Below are 21,818 nucleotides of genomic sequence, written 5' to 3'. Positions count from 1 at the left end.
GTCGTAAGCAGGTCGATTGGAAGCAACCGTGGCGTTCTCATTGGCCGAATCAGTATAGAATGCTCCGAACAGCCAACCAGCAAACAGCAACCAGCATCAGCGGCCCCATACCTACGAAGTAGTTAAGCGCAACTGCGACTCGTCCGCCAAGGGTACCGTACCGCGCCGACGTTCTCCCAGCCACCACTACCTGCATCGTCAACTTTGCAACGCAACTTCCAACAGTCAAGGTGTGCCTTCGTTTGCTTCATGGCGCGTGCTGTGCTGGTCAGTTTCTTCAATTCCATTATCAAATCCTTCGCACAATAGGGCCATTGCCATTGATCCTGGTCTCTCGTCTCTTTTCGTCTCCCCAGGCGGCTCCTCGTGCATCTAATTCAATTCCATCTCACCTCCCCACCTCCAGCCCCTGCGCTGCGTTCTTGACGGAACGAGCTCGACGGCAAAGAGCGGTTGATCCAATGTAAATGCCCACCAGCCCATAACATATTCGGCAACTTAGAAACTCACAACTAACCGCGCTGCTCCACCGTCGGTCAACCGTCGTCATCCTCAAGCCGAGTCGCGTCCAGACCAGACCAGCAAAAGACCGCGTGCACAGCTCCGTCGGCGCTGCTCAACAAATTATCCCGTGCGCAGTCTCTAGGACATCGATTCCTTGAGCTTTCACAGTTGATCGCGTTTCTTCTTTTGACCCCACCTGGACACGGCACTGCGTGTTGTCGACGTCGCAGCTCCGCTAGAGTTTCGGAACCCGATTGCATGAGCGCTCTCGTTCTGCATCTCTCTTTGGGCAAGAAGAGAAGCCATACTCACATCCTTGGACGCGTGGGCTTGAGTTATCTAAGCTTGATCATTGATAGTGGAGACGGCTTGCCTCTTCTTCGCCGGGCTTCCTTCTTGAATTCCTTCGTTCTTTCACTTAACCCGCTTCTGGAGATCCAACCTGCCCATAACGATCGATTCGAGCAAGTGCGTGCTGCGCGATTCCATCGAACGCCCGCAACTGATCCCCACCTCTCGTCCAGTACCAGTTGATTCGGTACTCATGCTATCGTTGCGTCCACTTTGACCCGGACCTCGGCCATATTCTATCCAGCACCGACACCTCACCCTCAAAATGTCGGCCTCACTGAGCCTCGAGGATGAGGTGCGCTACACAGAGATAATCGACGGCATCCTCGCGACGGCCAACCTCGAGACGGTCACGCGAAAGAAGATCCGCGTTGGACTTGAGGCAGCGCTGGGCGGGAAGGACTTGACAGATCAGAAAGCCGCCATCAAGAACCTGATCGAGCAGCGCTTTGACGCCATCTCCGAGCCCTCCGTACCGGCGCAAAGCAACGGCCACAACGACCCTGTACACGACGAGCCCGATGTCGAAGCCGATGTCGAAGCCAATGCCGACGAAATTACAGTCCAGCCGCCCAAGAAGAAGCAGCGCAAGAGCGCCAGCGTAGGCACAGAAGACGCAGATGCCAAGCTCGCAGCAATGCTGCAGGCCGAGGAGAATTCACGAGGGGGCCGGGCAACACGCGGTGGGGGAGCCAAGGCCAAGCCCGTCAAGAAGCGCAAGAAGAAGAGTTCGGCCAAGGTCGAAAGTGGTGGGAGTGACGTCGACGAGGAGATTGAGCCCAAGAAGCGCAAGGCCGGTGGAGGCTTCCAAAAGCCCTTCAATCTGAGTGAGCCGCTCGCCGAGCTGACGGGTGAATCTAGGGTGAGTGCTCCTTGTTGCGTTTGTTGGAGCCACGAGGCACCGTCCCATGTCAATCCCGCCATCCCGCCATCCCGCCACCACGGTCAATTTCTATCCGGTTAAGGCCACTGACACAGTTACAGCTTTCGAGACCCCAAGTCGTCAAGAAGTTGTGGGAATACATCAAGGCAGGCGACCTGCAGGATCCCAGCGACAAGCGCCAAATTCGATGTGACGACAAGATGCTTGCCGTCTTCAAGCAGGCTAAAATCGACATGTTCCAGATGAACAAGGTCATTGGTAATCATCTTTACCCCGTTGAGGAGGAATGATTGGTAAACGGAATCAACACGCTGCCGGGTGCTATTTTACTCGGTTTAGGACTGACGGGTTGGGATATCGGTGTGAACTACTCAAACGGCAGAGCATTTACCTCAAATTAACCCGTTGCGTTGAAAAGCCAACGGCACGGCTGGATTGCAACACAACATGGCAGCATGGTTTGGCGTGGGCAAGAGGAGTCCGATTTTTTCTTATTCATTACATCTTGGCCTGCCAGTTTGGGATCAAGGATATCATATGCGGTAATGCTGGCTGGCGTATCTAACCCACCTTTAGTTACTAATGGCCTGGCGTTCTTGGGCGAAGGGGAGAAGTCTAGCCTCTCAATACGATTGAGTTTGTGATATTGCGTGACGGCATTGCCGTACCAGCCGCCTATACTGCGTGGGACCAAACGTTTTCGTTTCTGAGATGAAGTGGCGAAGTATCCCGACTCTGCTCGCAGCCCACCGTACCACTCTATTGATGTCAGTCGATTGCGACTCATCTAGCTTCCATTACATTGCAGGCTTCCTAGAGCGGTGTAAGCCCGTTGCCGCATGTGTTACACTTAGCATGACTGGATGACTGTACCTGCCAAACAGTCATGAAAAGTAAGCGGCAGGTAAAAGTACTTAAGTCAATGAGATGGTTCAAACAAGTATCACCAAGAGCTTGAATGTGGAATGCGAGTGCTCAACTACTTGCAAGGGTCTATTGGGCTTGGGATGATGATGGACTTGAATGAGTCGAGACTTGATAAGCAGGTCAGTCACCTATCCTAGGATGCTATGCACTGCCCTTCATCAATTTTATTCAATTTAATGTGGTTGCACCTTTTAATGTAGGTTTGAACTGGCACCTGGGGGGACATCAAAGGCTTAGTGGGGAAAGTCGAGTGGAACATTGAGCATTGAATAAGTGTAATCTTTGTGCCCCTCGGTCGGTGGCGGTGCAGCCGAGTTGAATCCCGGCTTTTGGAACAGTGTTGGACTTTTCTCCGATCAAATGCTGCGTGCCTCTTCATGCTACCGTAATCTTCCACGTACTTTACGTATTTTCGACCTTTACAATTTAACTGAACTGAGCAGCGCGGCCTCGATTGCCAGCTGAAGTATTTTGTCATTTTCCACGCATCGACATCCATAATAACAATAAGAACCATATAGACCTGCCCTCAAACCCAGGTCGCTTGACCTGCCAGGTCGGCCCAACTCGAGCCAAGAGATACCACCATCTTCACACTTACTTGGTACGCCGTTGTCGATTATTTATCGCCCCTTGGAATCTTTTGGCTCGACGGACGCCTCGAACGGGCCACGACATTGGGAAATAATCACGTCATGGATGCTCCAGCCGCGGGTCCAGCTCCGTCAGACGGATCCGCAGACAACTCGGCTCGTCGAGGCGGCGGTCAAGCCAGAGGCAGGGGCCGCGGAGGGCGAGGGCGAGGACAGCACAACCAGAGCAACGCAAACAACCGAGGAGGAAGACCGCCGAGAAGTCGCGGCAGAGGAGCAGCAGGCGACAGAACAGGTAGTCGAGCCGGGTTTGATGGCCGTCTCACCGCCGCAGGTTCCGTCCAGCCTGGGGGGTCATTGCCACAACCTCCCCCGCCGAGTTTGAGAGACGCGGGTGCCGAAAATGGCGGCGGCGACGACGACGACGTCGAGACCGAGGTGTGCTTCATCTGTGCTAGCACCGTTGTCCACCAGTCCGTGGCCCCCTGCAACCACCGCACATGTCACATCTGCGCCCTGCGCATGCGAGCCCTCTACAAGAACAAGGAGTGCGCCCACTGCCGAACACCAGCCCAGTACGTCATCTTCACCGACGACGCGACGAAACGATTCGAGGACTACAGCGAAGGCGCCCCCGACATCACGAGCACCGACGAGAACATTGGAATCCGATACAACAAGGAGGACATCGTCGGCGATACGGTCCTGCTTCTGCGCTATAACTGTCCCGATGGCGACTGCGACTTTGCTGGTCTTGGCTGGCCCGACCTGCATCGCCATGTTCGTAATGTCCACCACAAGAAGATGTGTGATCTTTGCACCCGCAACAAGAAGGTCTTTACTCACGAACATGAAGTCTTCACCGACAAAGAGCTCGAGCGACACATGCGTCATGGCGACGACCGACCAGGCGCGGTGGACCAGACTGGGTTTAAGGGACACCCGCTCTGTGCTTTCTGCGGCCAGCGGTTCTACGACGATGACAAGCTGTACGAGCACTGCCGCAACAAGCACGAACGTTGTTTCCTATGCGACCGCGCGGACCCCCGAGAGCCCCATTATTATCAGGACTACAACGCCCTCGAGCAGCACTTTCGCGAGGGCCATTTCCTGTGCCCCGAGCCCGACTGCCAGGAGAAGAAGTTTGTTGTTTTTGCCTCCGAGATGGATCTCAAAGCCCATCAGCTCAGCGAACACGCCAACACTCTGTCCAAAGACGTCCGGCGAGACGCCCGCGTGGTGGATTTGGCCAATTTTGACCTGAGGCAACCATATCAGGATGAGAGGCGTGCCGGCGGCTCCGGCAGAGGCAGAGGTGGCGGCAGGGATAGGAATGGGGAAAGGGGAGGCAGGGGCCGTGATCCGAATAGCGAACCGATCCCCGCAAGCTCTGCTCAACCGCTCCGGAGGGACGAGCTGGCCTTCCAGCGCCAGATGGCCATCCACTCGACCCAGCGCACCTTTGGCGGACATCTTACGGCGGATGCTCCAACCCCTGCGGCATCGGGATCGACACAAGCTGCCCAACGCAATGCCCCAGCGACATCGACACCACCTTCCGCATCTACCGTCGCCGCGGACCTGGACAACCTCAGCCTGACCGACCCCAACCTGACACAAGAACAGCGTGCTCAACTAACGCGTCATGCTGCCGTCATAGAGAGAGCTACCGGCTACCTCCACAACGACAAGAACAAACTTGACGTGTTTCGTGCCCAAATATCCACGTTCCGCCAGGGCAAAATGACGGCCTCGGCTCTCGTTGACAGCTTTTTCACCCTGTTCTCCAACAGTTCATCCGGCCAACTGGGGACACTCGTCCGCGAGCTGGCCGACCTGTTTGAGGACAAGTCGAAATCCGACCAGTTGCGCAAGGCGTGGAATGACTGGCGCGCCATCAATGAGGATTATCCCACGCTCCCTGGACTTGGTGGCATGCATGGCGCTACCACGTCGAGCAGCGGTTGGGCAAACGCTGCCGCAAGCTCACCCGTTTCTGCCGCCACGGCCCCATCGCAAAAGCATTCCACCAGGGTACTCAAGCTCAAGAGCTCGACGCAACAATCCCGCCGGTCCACTGCTACCCAGTCAGCAAACTGGGCTGGCACACCTGCGACGGCTTTCAGCTCCATTCGACCACCACCGCCCGCAGCTTCCTTCCCAGCTCTGCCTCCCAGGAGCAGCACTTCAACACCTACAAGTCGCGCTGCCCCCTCGTCGTCGTTAGGCTGGGGTCCGGGAAACACCAGCACCATTACAACCCAACATCAGCCCTACAGAGCAGGACCAAGCAGGTCTTCGGCTGCTGGCAGAGAGGATAGCTTCCCAGCTCTACCCACAGCCGCCAAACCCACCATGACGATCTTTGGGTACGGAGGTGGACGCGCCGTGCGGAGAGACGTCGGGAATGCTCAAGGCACTCATAGCTGGGGTGGAAACGGGGCTAGTAATGATACTGCCGAGGTCGCGCAGGAGGCAGAGACAACGGGGGGCAAGGGCAAGAAGAAAGCGAAGAAGCAGGTCTTGAATCTGTGGGCTTGAGAGATGTGAAGATGACAGATAAAGTGAAATGAGCACTGTAATATCTGGTGGACAAGCCGCATATTGTACACGGTGTAGCACATAAGGGCCATGATATCATACTTTAGAGATGAATCAATATCATGAGCACAATGTGTTTACATGTCCAGCAAGAATCCATGCCTGGTCTTTAGGTTCTCGAGGTGGTACGTGCCGTCTCGCGATTAAGACGCTCAACCACAATTTGCTCGATGATGAGGTGGAGGGTGCGGGACCAGTGGAGTTTGTCTGGTGAGTATCCCACCATGTTACCATTTGCAGCAGGGATACAGAAAAAGCATTTGAAGTTCTGTCCTACATGACTGTGCAATCCACATTGCATCGTTGCAAATCCTTTGGATCATGGCAAGCGGCACATAGTTCCGCCTGATGATCTGGAAGGCGTAACTATAACGTCCCACACACACATCCGGGACACCCCCACATGTGGGACGCCCTAAAAATGATGCTGTATATTATAACCATTGACTTCAATCTTTTTTTACACTTATTCTGATGCGACTACAATACAGCTTTCACCGTCACTAGGGTTTTCAGACTCGCTAGACTCATCTGTACTATCCTCAATTTCACCAGCCTCGATTTGAGCCTTCCGAATAGCCTTGATATTAGTAAACTTTGAATTTGGGCTCATCTTGAGCTTCTTCCGCTTCCTAGCCCTACTAGCCTCAAGCGCTGCCTCTATTGCCTCAATCTTTCGCTGTGCGACAGCTAACTGGTAGTCCTTCTCATCAAAGCCCTTTTGAACTTTCCGAAAGAGTAGCCGCTGGGTATTTGGCTCACTATCAAGCTTGCTGAATAAGCTGAGTTGATCTTGGAGCTCATCTCTCCTCTTAGGCGTTGACCATGCTACTGCTGATGTCTCTAACGCCCAGTCCTGACTACTAGAGTGCCCTTTGCAAGTCTGACTAGGCTGTTTGATTGGTGCTGACGTATTCTCAAGGAGCAGGGAGCTCATAAAGGGTCTAGCTATGCTCGAAGGCCAGAGACCAGTATATTTCCATCCACTGATAATGTTCTTGACGGTCAATGCTGCTAGACGTGCCTTTCTATAGCAGAGGAGAAAGTTTCTCTTCCCTACGACAGTAGTAGTATCCCATTGATCAAGGTAACCAAGCTCCTTCTTATAGGCTGCCTTGAGGGGTCCAAAGACTGACTGATCGAGAGTCTGGAGAACGTGGGATGTGTGTGGCGGCAAGAAAAGCAAGTGTATCTTGTTTATGAAGCAGAGGTACATAAACTCTGTCGTTTCGTGGCTTCTATGCCCATCTCGGATAAGTAACCTAGTCTCTTCAGGGTCCTTTGGTTGAGTCAAAGAAATAAAGATCTTTTGTAGCCACTCAATAGCCGTAGAGTCTGACGTCCACCCATTCTCTGTTGCTGTAAACCTCCAGGCTTCGTATGGAGTCAAGTCCAGAGGAAACCACTGCTGCTGGACAGACTTCCCCTTGTATATCACAAGTGGGGGTAGTGCAGTACCAGTCGCAGAGATACACTCTATAAGAGATGTCCAAGCTCGAAATCCAGGCTGTTTCTTCCGTATAGTGACGTGGGGTTAGGGTTTTTGGGTGCTCGTTTTCGTTTTTTTCCGGTTTCAGACGAGTTATGTAAGCGCGTTCTTGAAGGTATTTAAGACCTTATGTACATAGTCACTCTCTTGAGAAAAAAGATAGGAATTCAAGCGGCCTTTTCCACAGTAATCTGAACCAATTTCTCTTTACTTGGACAGGCATTCAATGTCTGACATACCTGTTGAGGTACTTTTGTTGCCCCTATAGATCTGATTGTGCCTGCTGAGGCCATTGTTCCCACCTTTCACCTGTTGAGGTGATTGTTCAAGGACCTGTTGAGGTTCCTTTTCTTCCCCAGCCTGCTGAGGCTACAGTTGTTAGTACCTGTTGAGGTACTTGTCGTTCCGATCAGGGTAAGGAGTTCTTGATCTTGTTATTTCTTTCCACCTCCCGGATAGTGAGGCCTTGTTGAGGATCTTGTTATTCGTTGCCATCATCTTACACCTTAAACCCGCGGGTGGTTTCACTGCCCGTCGTCAATAGAACGAGCCTCAGATGATCTTAGAACAAGACCATTTGATCCTCTACCTTCTAGAATACCTGTCTCATCCATATTGTATCGATTCGAGGCCTTAATAGCTTTGATCTCAGGGATAGCGAGGTATTTGGACCATTGCCTGATCACATTAGCTGAGGCTCCATTAATACGCTGGGAATCGATAGCTCTGCTTCTCTGGGCCTTGACTGAAGGGTTCCTCTTGATAAAAGCCTGGATCCAGTTCTTTCCAAGTGGTTCGGTGTCTCCGTGGATCTGTAGGATACGCTCGGCGAAGTCTTTGAGCTGTTGATGGGTTGGTGGGAGGCCTAGGGCAGCCTGGATTCGAACCCATTCAGCCAGATGGGGTTCCTGGGCTGGAGAGAGCCTCTGGTAGTCAGCGAAGGCTATATCTCTTGACTGGGCTCCCTGAACCCGTCGTGAAAGAGTAGACCTTGGGACACCATGCTCATATGCTGCTTTTCGGAGTCTTTGACCGGTAGCTATTGCTTGAAGAGCTCGATAAATATCATCTTCGGTATATTGATTCATATTAGTGTAAAGAAGACGTACGTAAAATTTTGTAACGATTGAATCGATATTGGTAAAGATAAAAGAGGTTGAAGTTAGAGGCTAGCGGTGTTGATAAGGCATTTTTGGGTGTCCCACATGTGGGGGTGTCCCGGATGTGGGTGTGGGACGTTATCCAAATTCGTCAAAAGAGCGGATTTGGCCGCAAGCGCCCCTAAATGCATAGAGTTATGAAGTTACCCCGTTAGGATAGTACGATGTGCGCTCATTTGACGGGTAATGTTCATCATGCCACGGAGCAGGAGGTGGTTATTGCAAAGGGCTTGGTGCGCAGAGTCTAACAGATATGTACCTCCTCAGTTCCTGGGCTGGCATAGAACTTATTAGTCGCGCATTGAGCCTGTGCTGAACGAGAAAGACGTTATGGTGTATGAGTATCTGCACGTGATGGGACGGTTGGTCAACTTTGCAAATAGTAAATATAGGTTGGCGGGGTGATTATTTGGTTGTGGAGCGTGAAGGCACTACAAGGTATGCCAAGCCAGCCGTCTTTGAGAAAGCAATTGGTCCTGAGACTGAGGCATGTGGTATATACCGTGTATTGACTTGGTGGTATGCACTACATGTATCCAGTACTACCGTGGCCAAGGGGAGAAACAACAGAGAAGCTGTGGTTGCCGTTCGCCAATGTAAAGATCGTACAGATGGCATCCATGGAGAACTATGCTGGTGATGAAGTCGAGGGTGGCGGCGACCTACTGCGGTGTGTCAACAACATGTAAAACTTCAAGAACAGCATTTGGTTGTACCCAGTGCTGATATAAAAGGAAAATGATAACTGAAGGGCAGTCCTCGAAGTTTGTGCATCACAATTATACGTGTTCATTCCAACATTTACAGCATGTTGCAGCTTGTCCTCTATCTTCAGTGCATTCCAGAGCAAGAAGGTATGCAAGATCAACTCGGATCATTACGAGTGTACCGAAGCAGAGCGACAATGTCTCAATCGAAGACAAAATGTTCAACATGGGGAGATTGATCGCTTGTTCAACATCCTAGTAGCTGCTGCATCTATACCAGGACAGATCATATTTTCCTATTTTCCACCTTTCGGATATCTAAACCCGTATTCCCATCCCAGTTGTCAATGCTCCTTGAGCAACCAAAATTCTAACACCAGATCTTTCATCAATGTCTTATTGTAATTGGTCACCCCGGGCAAATCCGGCAGTCTATCGAGATGGGATTAAGACTTCGCAACGAAGTCGGCAGATTCATAGCAGCATCCTTTCCGAGACGGGTGCACCACGAGCAAAAAAGGGACAGAATTTAGACATTTCAAGCCATGTGTATACGTATTTCAACTCTTTATGGCCCCCTTTGAAATGTAATAATGTCAGATCCCAGGAAACTTGACTTTGGGCTGTATCACCGTTAGGTCGCGCCAGGCAAGGCTATTATTCCCAAATGCAATCCTATGTGGCCCGACGAAGAAAGTGTGACAGTAAAGCAAATGAGAGAGGTAATCCGGGGGGTTCTTTGGAGGGGCCCTGGTTATTATTTAATACGGTTGGCTGGTGTAGTTGGTCACTTCGCTGGTAGATAAGTCCCGATTTGAGCCTCGCCCACTTGGGTCGGTGACGAGTCGCGGGTTCGAATCCCGCAGCTGACACACAAGGGGGTTTAGTCAACCCTTATGGCGCGCTGCCCACCTTGTTGACTTCGCCTACCTAGCGATAATAGGGAGATTGGTGCAGTTTAGGATTACGAGCATCCTAGCCAGTCGACCGTCAAGCACTACGTCGGCGGAATATAACTCGACAGCCGGTCCAGAATTCGAATCGTTAATCCGGCCCCTTATCGGACCTCGCCTATCCGATAACGCTCGTCGGCGAACCCGTCCCCTCACGATAGAAGGCGCGCAGCACGCCCTCTCGCCGCGATTCTTGCGAGCGTCTAGACCACGTTACGGTCTATCCACTTGAGCGTATGGTTGAGATGTATACGCTCGACGAGAACCCCAATTAGCAGATACTACGACTTGTCGCGACAAAAAAAAATAGTCGAGCATCTTCTGCACATCAGCAGCATCCCACCCCTGAGGACGAATTTAAGTGCCACATTACCACACTTATCGGTAGTTCAGGCAGGGGTTGTAGCACAGACTTAGGGAGGGACAGGAGGTTTAGTAGTGGTTTGGCTACAAGTTTACCTGTATAACCGCCCGACGCGGCTTAAGGGCCCGCTATATCATCTATATCCCTTTAAGGGAGTACTTGTAGAGGTACCGAGGGTTAACACCTACGGCGTATTTAATATTTTATTTAATACGAGTGCTGGTGTGTTCAGCTGAAATTTAAACAACATCGTGGAGAAAGTAACTATTTTCTATGGTATTATCAGCCGGTTTTACGAGCTCAGCAATCGCAATTCTGATTATAAAGTGCATTTCATCGAGTAAGCTCAATAATTGTTCACGACATAAACATAGGGGTAAAAGCTCTGAAATTGTGTATTCAGATATGTTCACTAAGAAACCCATCAACTCGGAACAGTGGATCATGGTAACTTCGCTCTATAAGCGTTACTCTCTAGAGACCCCAAAAACAGAAAAGATGGTCAGCCAAAGAACAAAAGTAGCTCAAGGCTCATACTATGGATAGTTCTGGCGTACATATGCAATCCCCTGCAAAAACGCATCGCCGCCAGCAAAGTTCGTGCCAGTCGAGCTTGTTGAACTTGCAACGCCATACATGTACCTGTCCCCTGCCGCGTCTGGAGGCAGCCAAAGTGGGCCGCCTGACTGGCCACTATCAGCATCAGCATCCGTTACCATAGGACCATACGCATCACAACCTGTCGAGCTGGAGATGGTGATGGGGTACTGCCTGTATTGCCTTTCACCCTGACCCAGGTCAAGGGGGTACCCGAGGTGGTAAAATATTGCTCTTTTAAGCAGCGAGCTGTCCACCGTCTTGGCGCCCATGTAGCCCCTGTCATTCCCCAATGGGTCGTCAAGAACCATGATAGCCCAGTCGTTCTTGTAATCGCAGGCATCGGGGTTGTTCACGACATCAACACCTGATAACGACAAGACCGGCCCAACTTTGGAGGAAGGAAAACGCTCGCCGTTGAAGTAGTCGGGCTGGAAGGTGACGGTGATGCCCGTCTGATCATCAGAGGGGGAACAGTGGCGGGCGGTGGCGACGTGGCGGGGACCAACAAGAGTGCCTGTGCAGTAGGCGCCCGTGGACCAGATCAGTCTGCCCATGGCCGAATAGGGGTAGTCGGTGCTGTTCCAGACGACGCGGTTATCAACGCCAACGATACCACGTTCGGCTAGGTCCTCATCGGTATCTGAATATGGCGACGACAGGCCAAATAAAGAAGGAACCTCAGTGACATGTCCGACTGAGGCAAGGTTGGACGGGGTGAGCTGGATGATGGTTGGAGGGGGTCCAGTGGGCTTGAATGATTCGCCCAGGTTGCCGATGGGTTGTGTGTATAACTCATCCTGCTTGACTTGAGTCGTGGGGAGAGCAGAGACTGAGTAAAAAAGGGTGAGCACGATAGCGGCCGTGTGACGCTGAGTCAGAACCATGGCGCCAGTTCTACCACATACGAAGTAGCGAGAAGTGTGAAGAGAGATTCAATGTTGAGCAATACCTAAGACATTGGCTTATTTGTCTCCAGATGATCCGTACTTATGTAGCACTTGAGCACGCTTTTACATCATAGGACCTGCCTAGTTGGTCAACTTACACTTGCTTTCTCGTATCTGTAGTCTCCGACTTCCAGTCAGCAGTTTGCAACTCATTCATCGCATCCGCCCACCTCTTCCTGGCCTTGAGAGATCCAGACCACGGTCTTCTCGGCTACTTTTCGCCCGACCTATGTTGAAAAGTGAAGCATCGTGACCAACTTCCCAAGGTATAGGTAACCTTGGGGGCTATCTCGCTAATGACCACCTTCTTTTCACCGAAGGATGTCACAAGACATCCATTTCGACAGACCATCCACTAGGAAGCCTGGAGTGGCCATCCTACTGTGAGGATTTTCATCGTATCTTGAGGCAGACAGATACAGTTTCGGTCATTGAGATAACCAACTGCCTATTCGCGGTCTACTTTGGGACTTGGTGACATGAAAGACCTCTACTAACGCCTCACGTATGCTTCATCATGAGGCTGTGCAACGCAGGTTCCATGACTTGTGTTTATTGATTCGAGACCAACATGCCTCAACTGTGGCAAAAAGGACAAACTATTGAATTGGGGGCCTGAGAACGATCCGCTGAGGCGCAGCCCACTCCTTCAGGACCTATCCTGCAAGTTGGCGGGTCCTCCTGAGCGCGGTTGTCGCGCTTGTCAGCCTGATTCCCCTACCATATGAATAGAAGCCTGGAAATATGAACGGGTTCACCCGTCCATTCGGATTCTATCGCTCGGCACGGCGCGCTGTGTGGTACGTTTGCTGTGTACGGTCCGTCCTTTCGTCAGGGATTGGGGACAGCCAATGTGACCTTGCAGCCTTAAGCGCTGAACTTCCCATTCGGGTATGTTCTGAGCAAATTACGTGCCAAGTTGGCCATGATGTTGGTCGAGTTATTCAGAGATGTTACACAAGAATGAGAAACTACGACTTCCACTTCGCGAGACCAATCTGTCGGGTTGGACCCAGAATACTCGTCTGATAGGTGGGCTTTCCATGACTTCACCGCACACCACTCCACAAATCCCTGCTTTCATGAAATCATTATACGAGTATTTCGGAAACCCGATTGAAAGTTTTGAGGTAGGGTTCACACGAAATAGGATGGTGACACAGCGATGTCGGGTGTGAGTCAAGTATGCACGTGTAGCAGCGAAAAGAACAGAGGGGCGAATAGTGGGTTATATACTGCGATTCGGGGTATCACCTTGCTCTTATCCTTCACACCTTCTCTGGGGGCCATGTATGTATTGTACTAGTAAGCAGTTGGCAAGGTCTATGGCTTCCGAGTAAGCTTGTTTCTGCCGCCCAACATCGCTAATTACGATCTTATCATCTTGTGATGACAGCTGGGCTGACCGCTCGAAAGAAAATGTCAGAGGGTCTGTCTGAGCGGAAACCAGGTTTGTTGGGTGGCTAATTGGGACAGCCTGTAGGATTACGCCATCATAATTTGGCTCTCACGTCATATTTGCAGTCTATTTAAACCATGGGTGAGAAGCATATTTTGCTAGAAACATAGACGCTGAATCACCATATTTTCGTGACGAAAGCAATGTACGCCCGCGTGATCGCGATTCTCAAGTGAATGAAGCTATTGAAACTCATTTTGTTCCATATTACAAGTCAGAATGAAAACTAGTAATGCCGAGCTTCTCTTCTATGTAAATTGATGCATTAAATCTCCGTTAACCCTGGGTTCCTTCCATAGCCCTCTCCTTCTTCTCACTCGAGATATGCCTCTGCTTCTCGGACTCCTGGTCCAGCGGGCGATCCAGCCCAAGACGATGAGCAGTGCTGTACGAAGCAATGCCACCATCCGTATCAGTCTCGGTGACGAGCTCCTTGCGCCGCGTGTCAACCAACAGGCGGATCAAATCAGGGCGCATGTAGTGTCCGGCAAAGTCAGCAAGGACTTTGGTCAGGTGGCACTCGTCGAGATCTATGTCGACGAACAATAACCCGTCGAAGTCCTTGTCCGACTTGGAAACCAGAGTTCCATCGGGCTTGTATATGCGGGCATGGCCATTGTAGACCGAGGGATCCGTCTCGGGCTGGACTCCTTCAGGAGTGTTCTTCTTCAGTCCCTCAACCGACAGTCTCTGAAAGGGCGCCAAGACCCATGCGCCAGTCTCGATAGCATATGCAGGCGTAACCAGATCAGAAGCCGTGTCGGCGTAGTTAGTCAGTGGGTCGGGGGAGACTTGGCGCTCCTTTCCGGGGTAGACGGGCCAACCAGCAACGTGAATTTGCTCACCCATGGATACGTTCAGGGACTTGAGGAAGGGGTTCATGTTCTCCCAGCAGTTGAGTTGGCCAAGACGGCCGATATCCGTCTCGGTGACAGAAATGAAGGTGTCGCCAGAGCCGTCGCCGTAGACGAGCTTCTCGACATGCGTGGGCTTGATCTTGCGCCGGTGGTTGATGATGTCGCCGTTGGGATTGATGAGGACTTGGGACAGGTACAGCGTAGCGTGGTCGAGCTCCGACAGACCCATGGACACAAATATCTGGTTGTTACGGGCGGCGCGGCGGATTCGATTCATCTCTTCCGAATCGACCCGGAGCGAGTTCTCGCGGTACTTTTTGAGCATGGGCAAGGATTGGAGGTATGTTACCTTCCACATCCAGTAGGGGTAGCCGGGAATCCCTTAAGAATTGTAACACTTAGCAGGGCAGTCAATAGGGAAAGGGAGGCATATTTTTTGACTTACAGACCTCAGGAAAGGCGACGAGCTTACAGCCAGCCTGGGAAGCTTCATTGATGAAGTTGATGGTCTTTCGAACACCGGCTTCGAGGTCGAACCACTGCGAGGATTTGGTAAACTGGACGGCAATGGCTGAAAGAAGTCAGGTCTCACTCCAGGCTCTGAGGTGACCTGTTTTCATATTTTGTTAGTTCATGTGATGTGTTGGATGTTGATAAGGGGCACATACCGCAGCGGCCTTGTACTTGTTAATTGGCATGATGGAAGTAGTAGAATCGAGAGTTTGAAGAACTATACGAGGACGGTTGATGTCTTTATTGAAGTAGATATGAATGTTCTGTCAACTTGAGTCTTAGTAAAATCAGATATAGATGAAACTTTCTTGCCCTTTTATGCACCAAAGTTATGTTCTAGTTTCAGCTTGGTACGGTTATGGTTCGATTATAGACGCACGATGATGAAATCAAACCTGGCGAAGAGTCCCCGCCTAGTTGTCTCGGGAACTCGGTGATTGAGCAAATAATACCAATGCTCGGTATACTGCGAAGCAAATCAAACCCGACGAAATTCATCTGATTTCCTGCAAATGACGAATCTAACCGTAGCTCTATTGCAATAGCGGATTTCCTTGGAAATTCTAGGCTTAACGGTAAGTGCCTTGCTTCAAAAACATCCCCGGCTAAGTGTCATTAAACACGCTAACATTTACCTTGATATAGGCAATCATTCTTGTCTTCATTTCCCAAAATTGCTCTGTGCTACATGACTACGTACCTGTGCAACGACTCACAGACTCCACTGTTCATCCGACCAGGCGAAGGTCAAATCCCGGGGAGCTATAAATGTGTTGCTGGGGTATCTATCGACGCATGTCCACGACGGAACTCCTCCGGCCGGACTATCGGGATCTGAATGACAGATCCCGCTAACGCATGGTTCTACGTAGCCACCAGACATTGTGGGTTCCGCCCGAGACCACTAGGTGAGGTGGCAAAACTGGGAGGAGTCTGTTTCAATCTCAATATTCCGTAGAATGTGAACTACAACATACCCGAGTGTCCCCCTTCCCCTGAAGAGTGACATGTCGGGCTTGGGTCATTCTATTAGAATCCGAAGTCGAAAGTCGTAAAGTATTGCCTTTTTGCTAATCTTGGATGCTTTCAGTCTTCGAATAAACATTAGAAACAACGTATCCTAACGACTTGTAGCTGTGCAGGAAAACAATGATTATGACCAAATGTATCTGTTTACTACTATAACATCATCGATAAGAATTAGCTGCAGAAACCTGCACATTCGCAGTTACAAGCGGATGGAACGGCCGCTGACTATGCTATAAGGCAGCGCATAATTATCAGCTCTATCTAGAACAAAATATGCTAAGCGAATAGGGATATGCCACCCGAGGGGTTGAGCGCATTTATTGCCCATGTGACGGGTATCCTCAGCTGGCGAAACAAACGGACGGTGGCGGCCTTTGGATGTATTAGTCTTTCGATTCGAAGAATCTCAAGTTATGCAAGATGCACACCAAGTCAATTGTTGCTTCACAAGTACGAAGGGTTGGTTACATTGTTATATGTAAGTTATCGATTGGCATTGTGCTTACTCGGCGGGTGGCCGACAGCTCGGGCCCACGCAACTCCCCTATCCCTTGACCCTTCATCGCATTACAAGAGCAGTATTCTGAGGCGCCCGTGGCCAAGCCAGTATGAATGCTGATTGTTCTAGCTTGAAATCAACCTTGGAGAACAACAATAAGTGCTTAACCTGGAGACTAGCAAGAGGCCCTCGATCTGATCTACAAAGTACAGTACTGCGTAGGGCCTAGGCATCAGAAAATGTATCCCTTGTTAGAGCTTGGGCCACATCCGCTTCCCGGCCCTACGGGATGAATTTTGGAATCTGATTTTCCAGGGTTCAAAGGCGAGACAGACTTGACAGCTGTAGCGCGGACAAACCAACCGGAAGCACTTGAGAAGTACAACGAACCTGCTCTGCTGAGAATAGCAACTGACGCAAAGTCGCATCCCCCCGTTACATTGTTTGCACCTAAACCCTGTCAATCGACTTTTGTGTGTCGATCGAGGTCTGAAAGTCCCACAAATACCTATATCGGTGGAAAAGTTGAAAGCTACTCGATGTTGCTTGCTGGCGTGGATTGCGGCACGTTGGTTGCAGAGTGCGTTTACGATGGATAACAATAAGCTGACGGACCATGCCTGAATAGAGACTGCCGACTTCTTCACGCATTATAAGGGCGCTCAATTCATCTACCTATCAATCGATCGATCGATCAATAAATCAATGTTTCTGGGGGCTTTGCATCTGGCGTCAGCCACCAAAGGGCTCGCGTTGTCCAATAGCCGAGCACTCGATCCCACCAGCCAGCCGAGAGAAGAAGACTCCTCCACATAATCCTCTGCCATTTCACCGGGCTTTCTTTCCTCTTTTCATCCCTCATCTATATGCTCGGTTTGATCATCTGCCAGCTGTCGCTATTGTGGTTTCTGGACTTTACCAATCCGGCTAACGCAGCACTGGCATCATCCGCTGGTCCAAGTACGTCGCACTTCAGCACGAGTATTCAGTGGCGCTCTAGCACCCTGGGAGATCTGGAATAGCCAGTACAGGTAGGTACCCGTGGTGCCGCGACGAAGTGGAACACGTGGAGCCGAAAAGACCCACCCCTCCTCCATAACTTTAGAAGCACAAGAAGAAAAGAAGCACAAGCAACTTGGTCAAAGTGGAATCAAATTCAATTGTCCCATCTCCATTATCGAGCCTAAGCAGCAACAGCACGACATTGTCTCCATTCCACCCAGGCCGCAGACCGCTAGCGGCATCAACACAGGCTCTGTTGCTTTTCGACGGGATACCTATACAGTTCCCCTGCATCGTCAGGTCGGCTTGCTCTTCGATTTCGTCACGCCACCATCCTTTTCCCAAGCCCACCTTTCCGAGTCCATCCTCCCGAAGGGCTGCCAACTGCCCGCATCATTCACCATCGCCGTTAAGCCTGCGTCGGCACTAACAACTGCCGAATCAATCGTTCGTCTTTGCTTCCATTGGCATCGACATCTTGTCGGCAGTGCACCATCGTCCTTACTGGCATCTGGCAATCGGACGCGACGGCCGGTTGCGCCATCGATGTGATCCTCCACCAACGGCCCCTTTCACGACGTTGAAGGCCCCAGAATGTTGCGACGGCCTCCTGGCGAGGGACGGCTAGTCGCTGAACAGCAGCGGAACTCCAAGGTCTTCCTGACCCTGGCCGGCCTCTTGCTCACGTCATGGCTCCCGCTCGCCGATGCTCAGCCGCAGCACTCGCTCCGACACCAACAGCCGCCCGTCGCCAACATACTACGCAAACAGGATGACGACCTGCAAGGGCACCAAGAGTCGCCCTTTGAGAGCGAGCGCGTTATAGGGAAGCTTCCGGCCACCATTTCTCAGACCTCAACCGCCCGCAAGTCGACGTTTGATTCCATTGACGGCCTGCAGAACGCCGTCACCACCATCCGCAACCATGATGGCAACAGCAACCAGTTCCGCAGCCGACCAAACCACCACAAAGATCACAAAAATACAAACACCGAACCTTACGATGCGAGCGCCCTCGCAACTGTGGCTCTGGAGCACCACTCCGTTCGAGCCCCCAAATCTCCACGACAGCTGTCCAGCGTTCTCGCAGGTGCTGGGCTGTCCTCGCCGCAATCTGCGCGGAGTCTGGAGAGATGGGAAGTGGAAGACTTTGTTCTTCTGGCGACCGTCGATGGACATATTTACGCCGTCAACAAAGAGTCGGGCGAGGAACGCTGGAGGCTCGACTCTGAGTACCCCGCTGTCGAGACCATCCACAACCGCCCCAACAAGTCCTCGGGCGACGACGATTACCATCCCATCCACGATTACATCTGGGCTGTCGAGCCTACGCAGGACGGGCCAGTCTATGTCTACAAGTCGTCGGGAGTCGGGGCCGGGTTGACGAGCACTGGCTGGACTATGAAGAAAATCGTCGAAGAGTTGAGTGGGCGGGCCCAGACGGACCCCCCGGTGGTCTACACCGGGGATAAAAAGACCGAGGTGGTCACCGTCGATGCCGCCACAGGGCGCATCAAGAAGTGGTTCGGGGGCCAGATGGGCCATGCCGTCGATCAGACTTGCTCCCGCCCCAACGATCTGGTGGACATGGACAACGGGGAATGCAGCAACACCGGCACCATCGCTCTGGTCCGCACCGAGTACACGGTCAGCATCCATCGCGAAGATGACGGCAGACTGCTAGCCACACTGAAGTATCGAGAGTGGGCCCCCAACACCTTCGACAGCGACCTGCACCAGCAGTACCAGAAAACCCAGCTGAGCGAGTACTACACTAGTCGCCACGACGGCACGCTGTACGCGCTCAGTAGCGAAATGGATGGGTACCCGGGTAAAGCCCTACGCTTGTCCGTCCCGGTTGCTCGTGTCTTCGACGTGCGACGGCCGCGTGATGTTCCCAAGGGCAGTAATCCTGAGCTGGTTCTCCTGCCCCAACCCACGCCGCCATTTTCAGACAGTGCGCAGGCCCGAAGTCGAAGCTCCAGCATCTTTCTCAACCAGACATGGTCTGGCAGCTGGTATGCCATGTCCGGTCTCTCGTACCCCCTCATGGTTGACGCACCAGCGGCCCAAGTCAGCAGAGACCGTATCTCTTGGGATGGTGATAGGATCTCCGACGAGGCTTACGTTGGCCGCGTTCTCGCCGGGAACCACGTTCTGGGCAATGTGCCCGAAGATGTAGACCATCTTTACGGCACGCAATTGCCACCAATGCTCCCCCTCTTGGGCCTACCCATGTCGGATACCGATGATGACGAGAACGACTCGGTCCAGGCCCTGGTGCTCAATGCCGAGTATGACTTGAGCATCGTCGAGAAAGTCTTGACACTTCCTGAAACGACGGCCGCCTACGTCAAGGAATTCTTCTTTAATCCCGTCTTTTATGTCATGCTGGCTGCCGGGCTTATCTACTATTTGAAGGCCTTGAAGGCCGGCCAACAAGCTACGGGTCGTGGCATCTCATCGGGCTTGAGTCCATCTCTGCGCCCGCCTTTGCTCAATAAGGTCAATGATGCCTCTCCCATGCGTGGGGACTTGGGATCTGCCGCGGACGAGGCTATCGTCAACAATGTCCCGGGTCTTTCACTGGAGGATCCTGTTGCTGACAAGCAGACACCCGCTGTTGCTGCTGCAGAGGAGGCTGCTCGAATAGAGCTGCCAACTGCAGAGCCACAGGTCGTTGGCATCGACTCCCCGGAGAAAAAGGACAAAATGCCCCGGAAACGAGGTACCCGAGGCGGCAAGAAGCACAAAAAGAAGAGCAAACAAGACCCGTCACAATCCCAAGATGACAAAGTGACACCTTCCGACGACGGCCCGAGCTCGGATCAGATTATCAAGATCATGAATCTAGGCAAAGAGCCAGGGCTTCAGCCCAATGTGAAGACGATCCCAGGTGATCCGGAAGATTTGAGCTCGGGTTTTGTTATCAATGGTCTCCAGGTCAATACCGACGAACAGCTTGGGACAGGGAGCAACGGTACGCTTGTCTTCTCAGGCAAGTTTCACGGGCGATCTGTCGCGGTCAAACGTATGCTTGGAGCATTCTATGACATCGCCTCGCAAGAGACGAAGCTCCTTTTGGAGAGTGACACTCATCAAAATGGTAGGCCAATATAACCCCCATCCGCTCCTCCACCCCTTTTCCCCCACCCCTTTTCCCCAACTGTGAAAAACTTAGCCAGGTCGTACGTGCTAAAAGTTACCAGTTATCCAATATTTCGCCCTACATGAAGATCGCACCTTCTTGTACATCGCCCTGGAGCGTTGCGATGCATCTCTCTCGGATATCGTGGAGAAACCTCACATGCACCGGAGTCTCGCGCAGGCTGGAGAGCGGGACATTCCCAATGTCCTCCTTCAAATTGCTAATGGGTTGAGTCATCTGCACAGCCTGCGCATCGTGCACCGAGATTTGAAGCCGCAGAACATCCTCGTCACCATGACCAAGGAAGGCAAGCCACGGCTTGTGGTGTCCGACTTTGGGCTTTGCAAGAAGCTCGACGGTATCCAATCGTCGTTTGGTGCTACCACGGCCCACGCTGCTGGAACGTCGGGCTGGCGTGCACCTGAACTGCTGCTTGACGATGACGCCCGCGACATGTCGACCTCGATGGCCAGCAGCCACAGCCACAGCGAGTCAAGTCAGCTAGTCAGCTCGGATGTCATGCCCAACCGCCGCGCCACTCGAGCCATTGACATCTTCAGTCTCGGTCTTGTGTTCTTCTATGTGCTCACCAAAGGCCTCCACCCCTTTGACTGCGGCGACCGTTACATGCGCGAGGTCAACATTCGGAAGGGCCAGTCAAATCTAGAGCCACTCGACGTGCTGGGCGACTTTGCCTTTGAAGCCAAAGACCTGATCCGCTCTATGCTGTCCCTGGATCCCCGTAGTCGGCCCACCACAGTCGAGGTCATGGCGCACCCCTTCTTTTGGGGCCCCAAGAAGCGTCTTACGTTCCTCTGCGACATCTCGGACCATTTCGAGAAAGAACAACGCGACCCACCGTCGGAAGCTCTGCAAACCTTAGAGAGCTACGCGCGCGTCGTGACGCACGGCGACTTCCTCAAGGTGCTGACTAAGGAATTTGTCGACAGCCTCGGCAAGCAGCGCAAGTATACGGGCTCTCGGCTTCTGGACCTGCTGCGAGCGCTACGCAACAAATGGAACCACCGTGAGGACATGACGGACGCGCTTAAGAAGAGCGTCGGTATCACTTACGAGGACTACCTAGGGTACTGGACCCGACGGTTCCCAAACCTGCTCGTCATATGCTCGGAGATCATCTACGATCTGGGTCTGCAGGATGCTGTCCGATTCAAGGAGTATTTTGAACCGATGAGGCCGTAAGGGGGCTAGTAGTGTGGTCGCATCTGTAG

At 52.1% G+C, this 21,818-nt stretch overlaps 4 protein-coding genes across 4 annotated transcripts; 2 read left to right on the top strand and 2 right to left on the bottom strand.

The window, feature by feature from the left end:
• Positions 1–1,120: 1,120 nt before the first annotated feature.
• BCR38DRAFT_457112 (uncharacterized protein) lies at positions 1,121–5,799 on the top strand (the record flags this gene model as incomplete). Its single annotated transcript, XM_040862000.1, has 4 exons — positions 1,121–1,717; positions 1,840–1,996; positions 3,177–3,430; positions 3,484–5,799. The coding sequence occupies 4 exons, from the start codon at positions 1,121–1,123 to the stop codon at positions 5,797–5,799; spliced, it is 3,324 nt and encodes a 1,107-aa protein (XP_040717585.1).
• A 5,155-nt stretch (positions 5,800–10,954) lies between these two features.
• Positions 10,955–12,069, bottom strand: BCR38DRAFT_430855 (trypsin-like cysteine/serine peptidase domain-containing protein). The gene has a single exon (XM_040860066.1). The coding sequence runs from the start codon at positions 12,014–12,016 to the stop codon at positions 11,069–11,071; it is 948 nt and encodes a 315-aa protein (XP_040717584.1). The 5' UTR covers positions 12,017–12,069; the 3' UTR covers positions 10,955–11,068.
• Positions 12,070–13,659: 1,590 nt separating this feature from the next.
• BCR38DRAFT_430853 (cyanide hydratase) lies at positions 13,660–15,173 on the bottom strand. Its single transcript, XM_040860065.1, has 4 exons — positions 15,064–15,173; positions 14,988–15,005; positions 14,841–14,934; positions 13,660–14,776 (listed from the first exon to the last, which is right to left on the bottom strand). The coding sequence occupies exons 1-4, from the start codon at positions 15,091–15,093 to the stop codon at positions 13,815–13,817; spliced, it is 1,104 nt and encodes a 367-aa protein (XP_040717583.1). The 5' UTR covers positions 15,094–15,173; the 3' UTR covers positions 13,660–13,814.
• A 2,859-nt stretch (positions 15,174–18,032) lies between these two features.
• On the top strand, positions 18,033–21,789 carry BCR38DRAFT_484234 (uncharacterized protein; the record flags this gene model as incomplete). The annotated part of the gene is made up of 2 exons (XM_040863726.1): positions 18,033–20,544; positions 20,648–21,789. 2 exons carry the CDS (start codon positions 18,033–18,035, stop codon positions 21,787–21,789), a joined length of 3,654 nt encoding a protein of 1,217 aa, XP_040717582.1.
• Positions 21,790–21,818: the final 29 nt, after the last annotated feature.

Source organism: Pseudomassariella vexata (genome assembly GCF_002105095.1).
Source record: "Pseudomassariella vexata strain CBS 129021 chromosome Unknown BCR38scaffold_5, whole genome shotgun sequence".
Lineage (NCBI taxonomy): Eukaryota > Fungi > Ascomycota > Sordariomycetes > Amphisphaeriales > Pseudomassariaceae > Pseudomassariella > Pseudomassariella vexata.
This window is presented reverse-complemented; position numbering and strand designations above follow the sequence as displayed.

Coding starts and splice junctions, on each gene's coding strand:
- BCR38DRAFT_430855 (XM_040860066.1), bottom strand. CDS start 12,016: ATGGTTCTGACTCAGCGTCACACGGCCGCTATCGTGCTCACCCTTTTT.
- BCR38DRAFT_430853 (XM_040860065.1), bottom strand. CDS start 15,093: ATGCCAATTAACAAGTACAAGGCCGCTGCG. Junction 14,777..14,840: donor CGTCGCCTTTCCTGAGGTCT/GTAAGTCAAAAA, acceptor ACAATTCTTAAG/GGATTCCCGGCTACCCCTAC.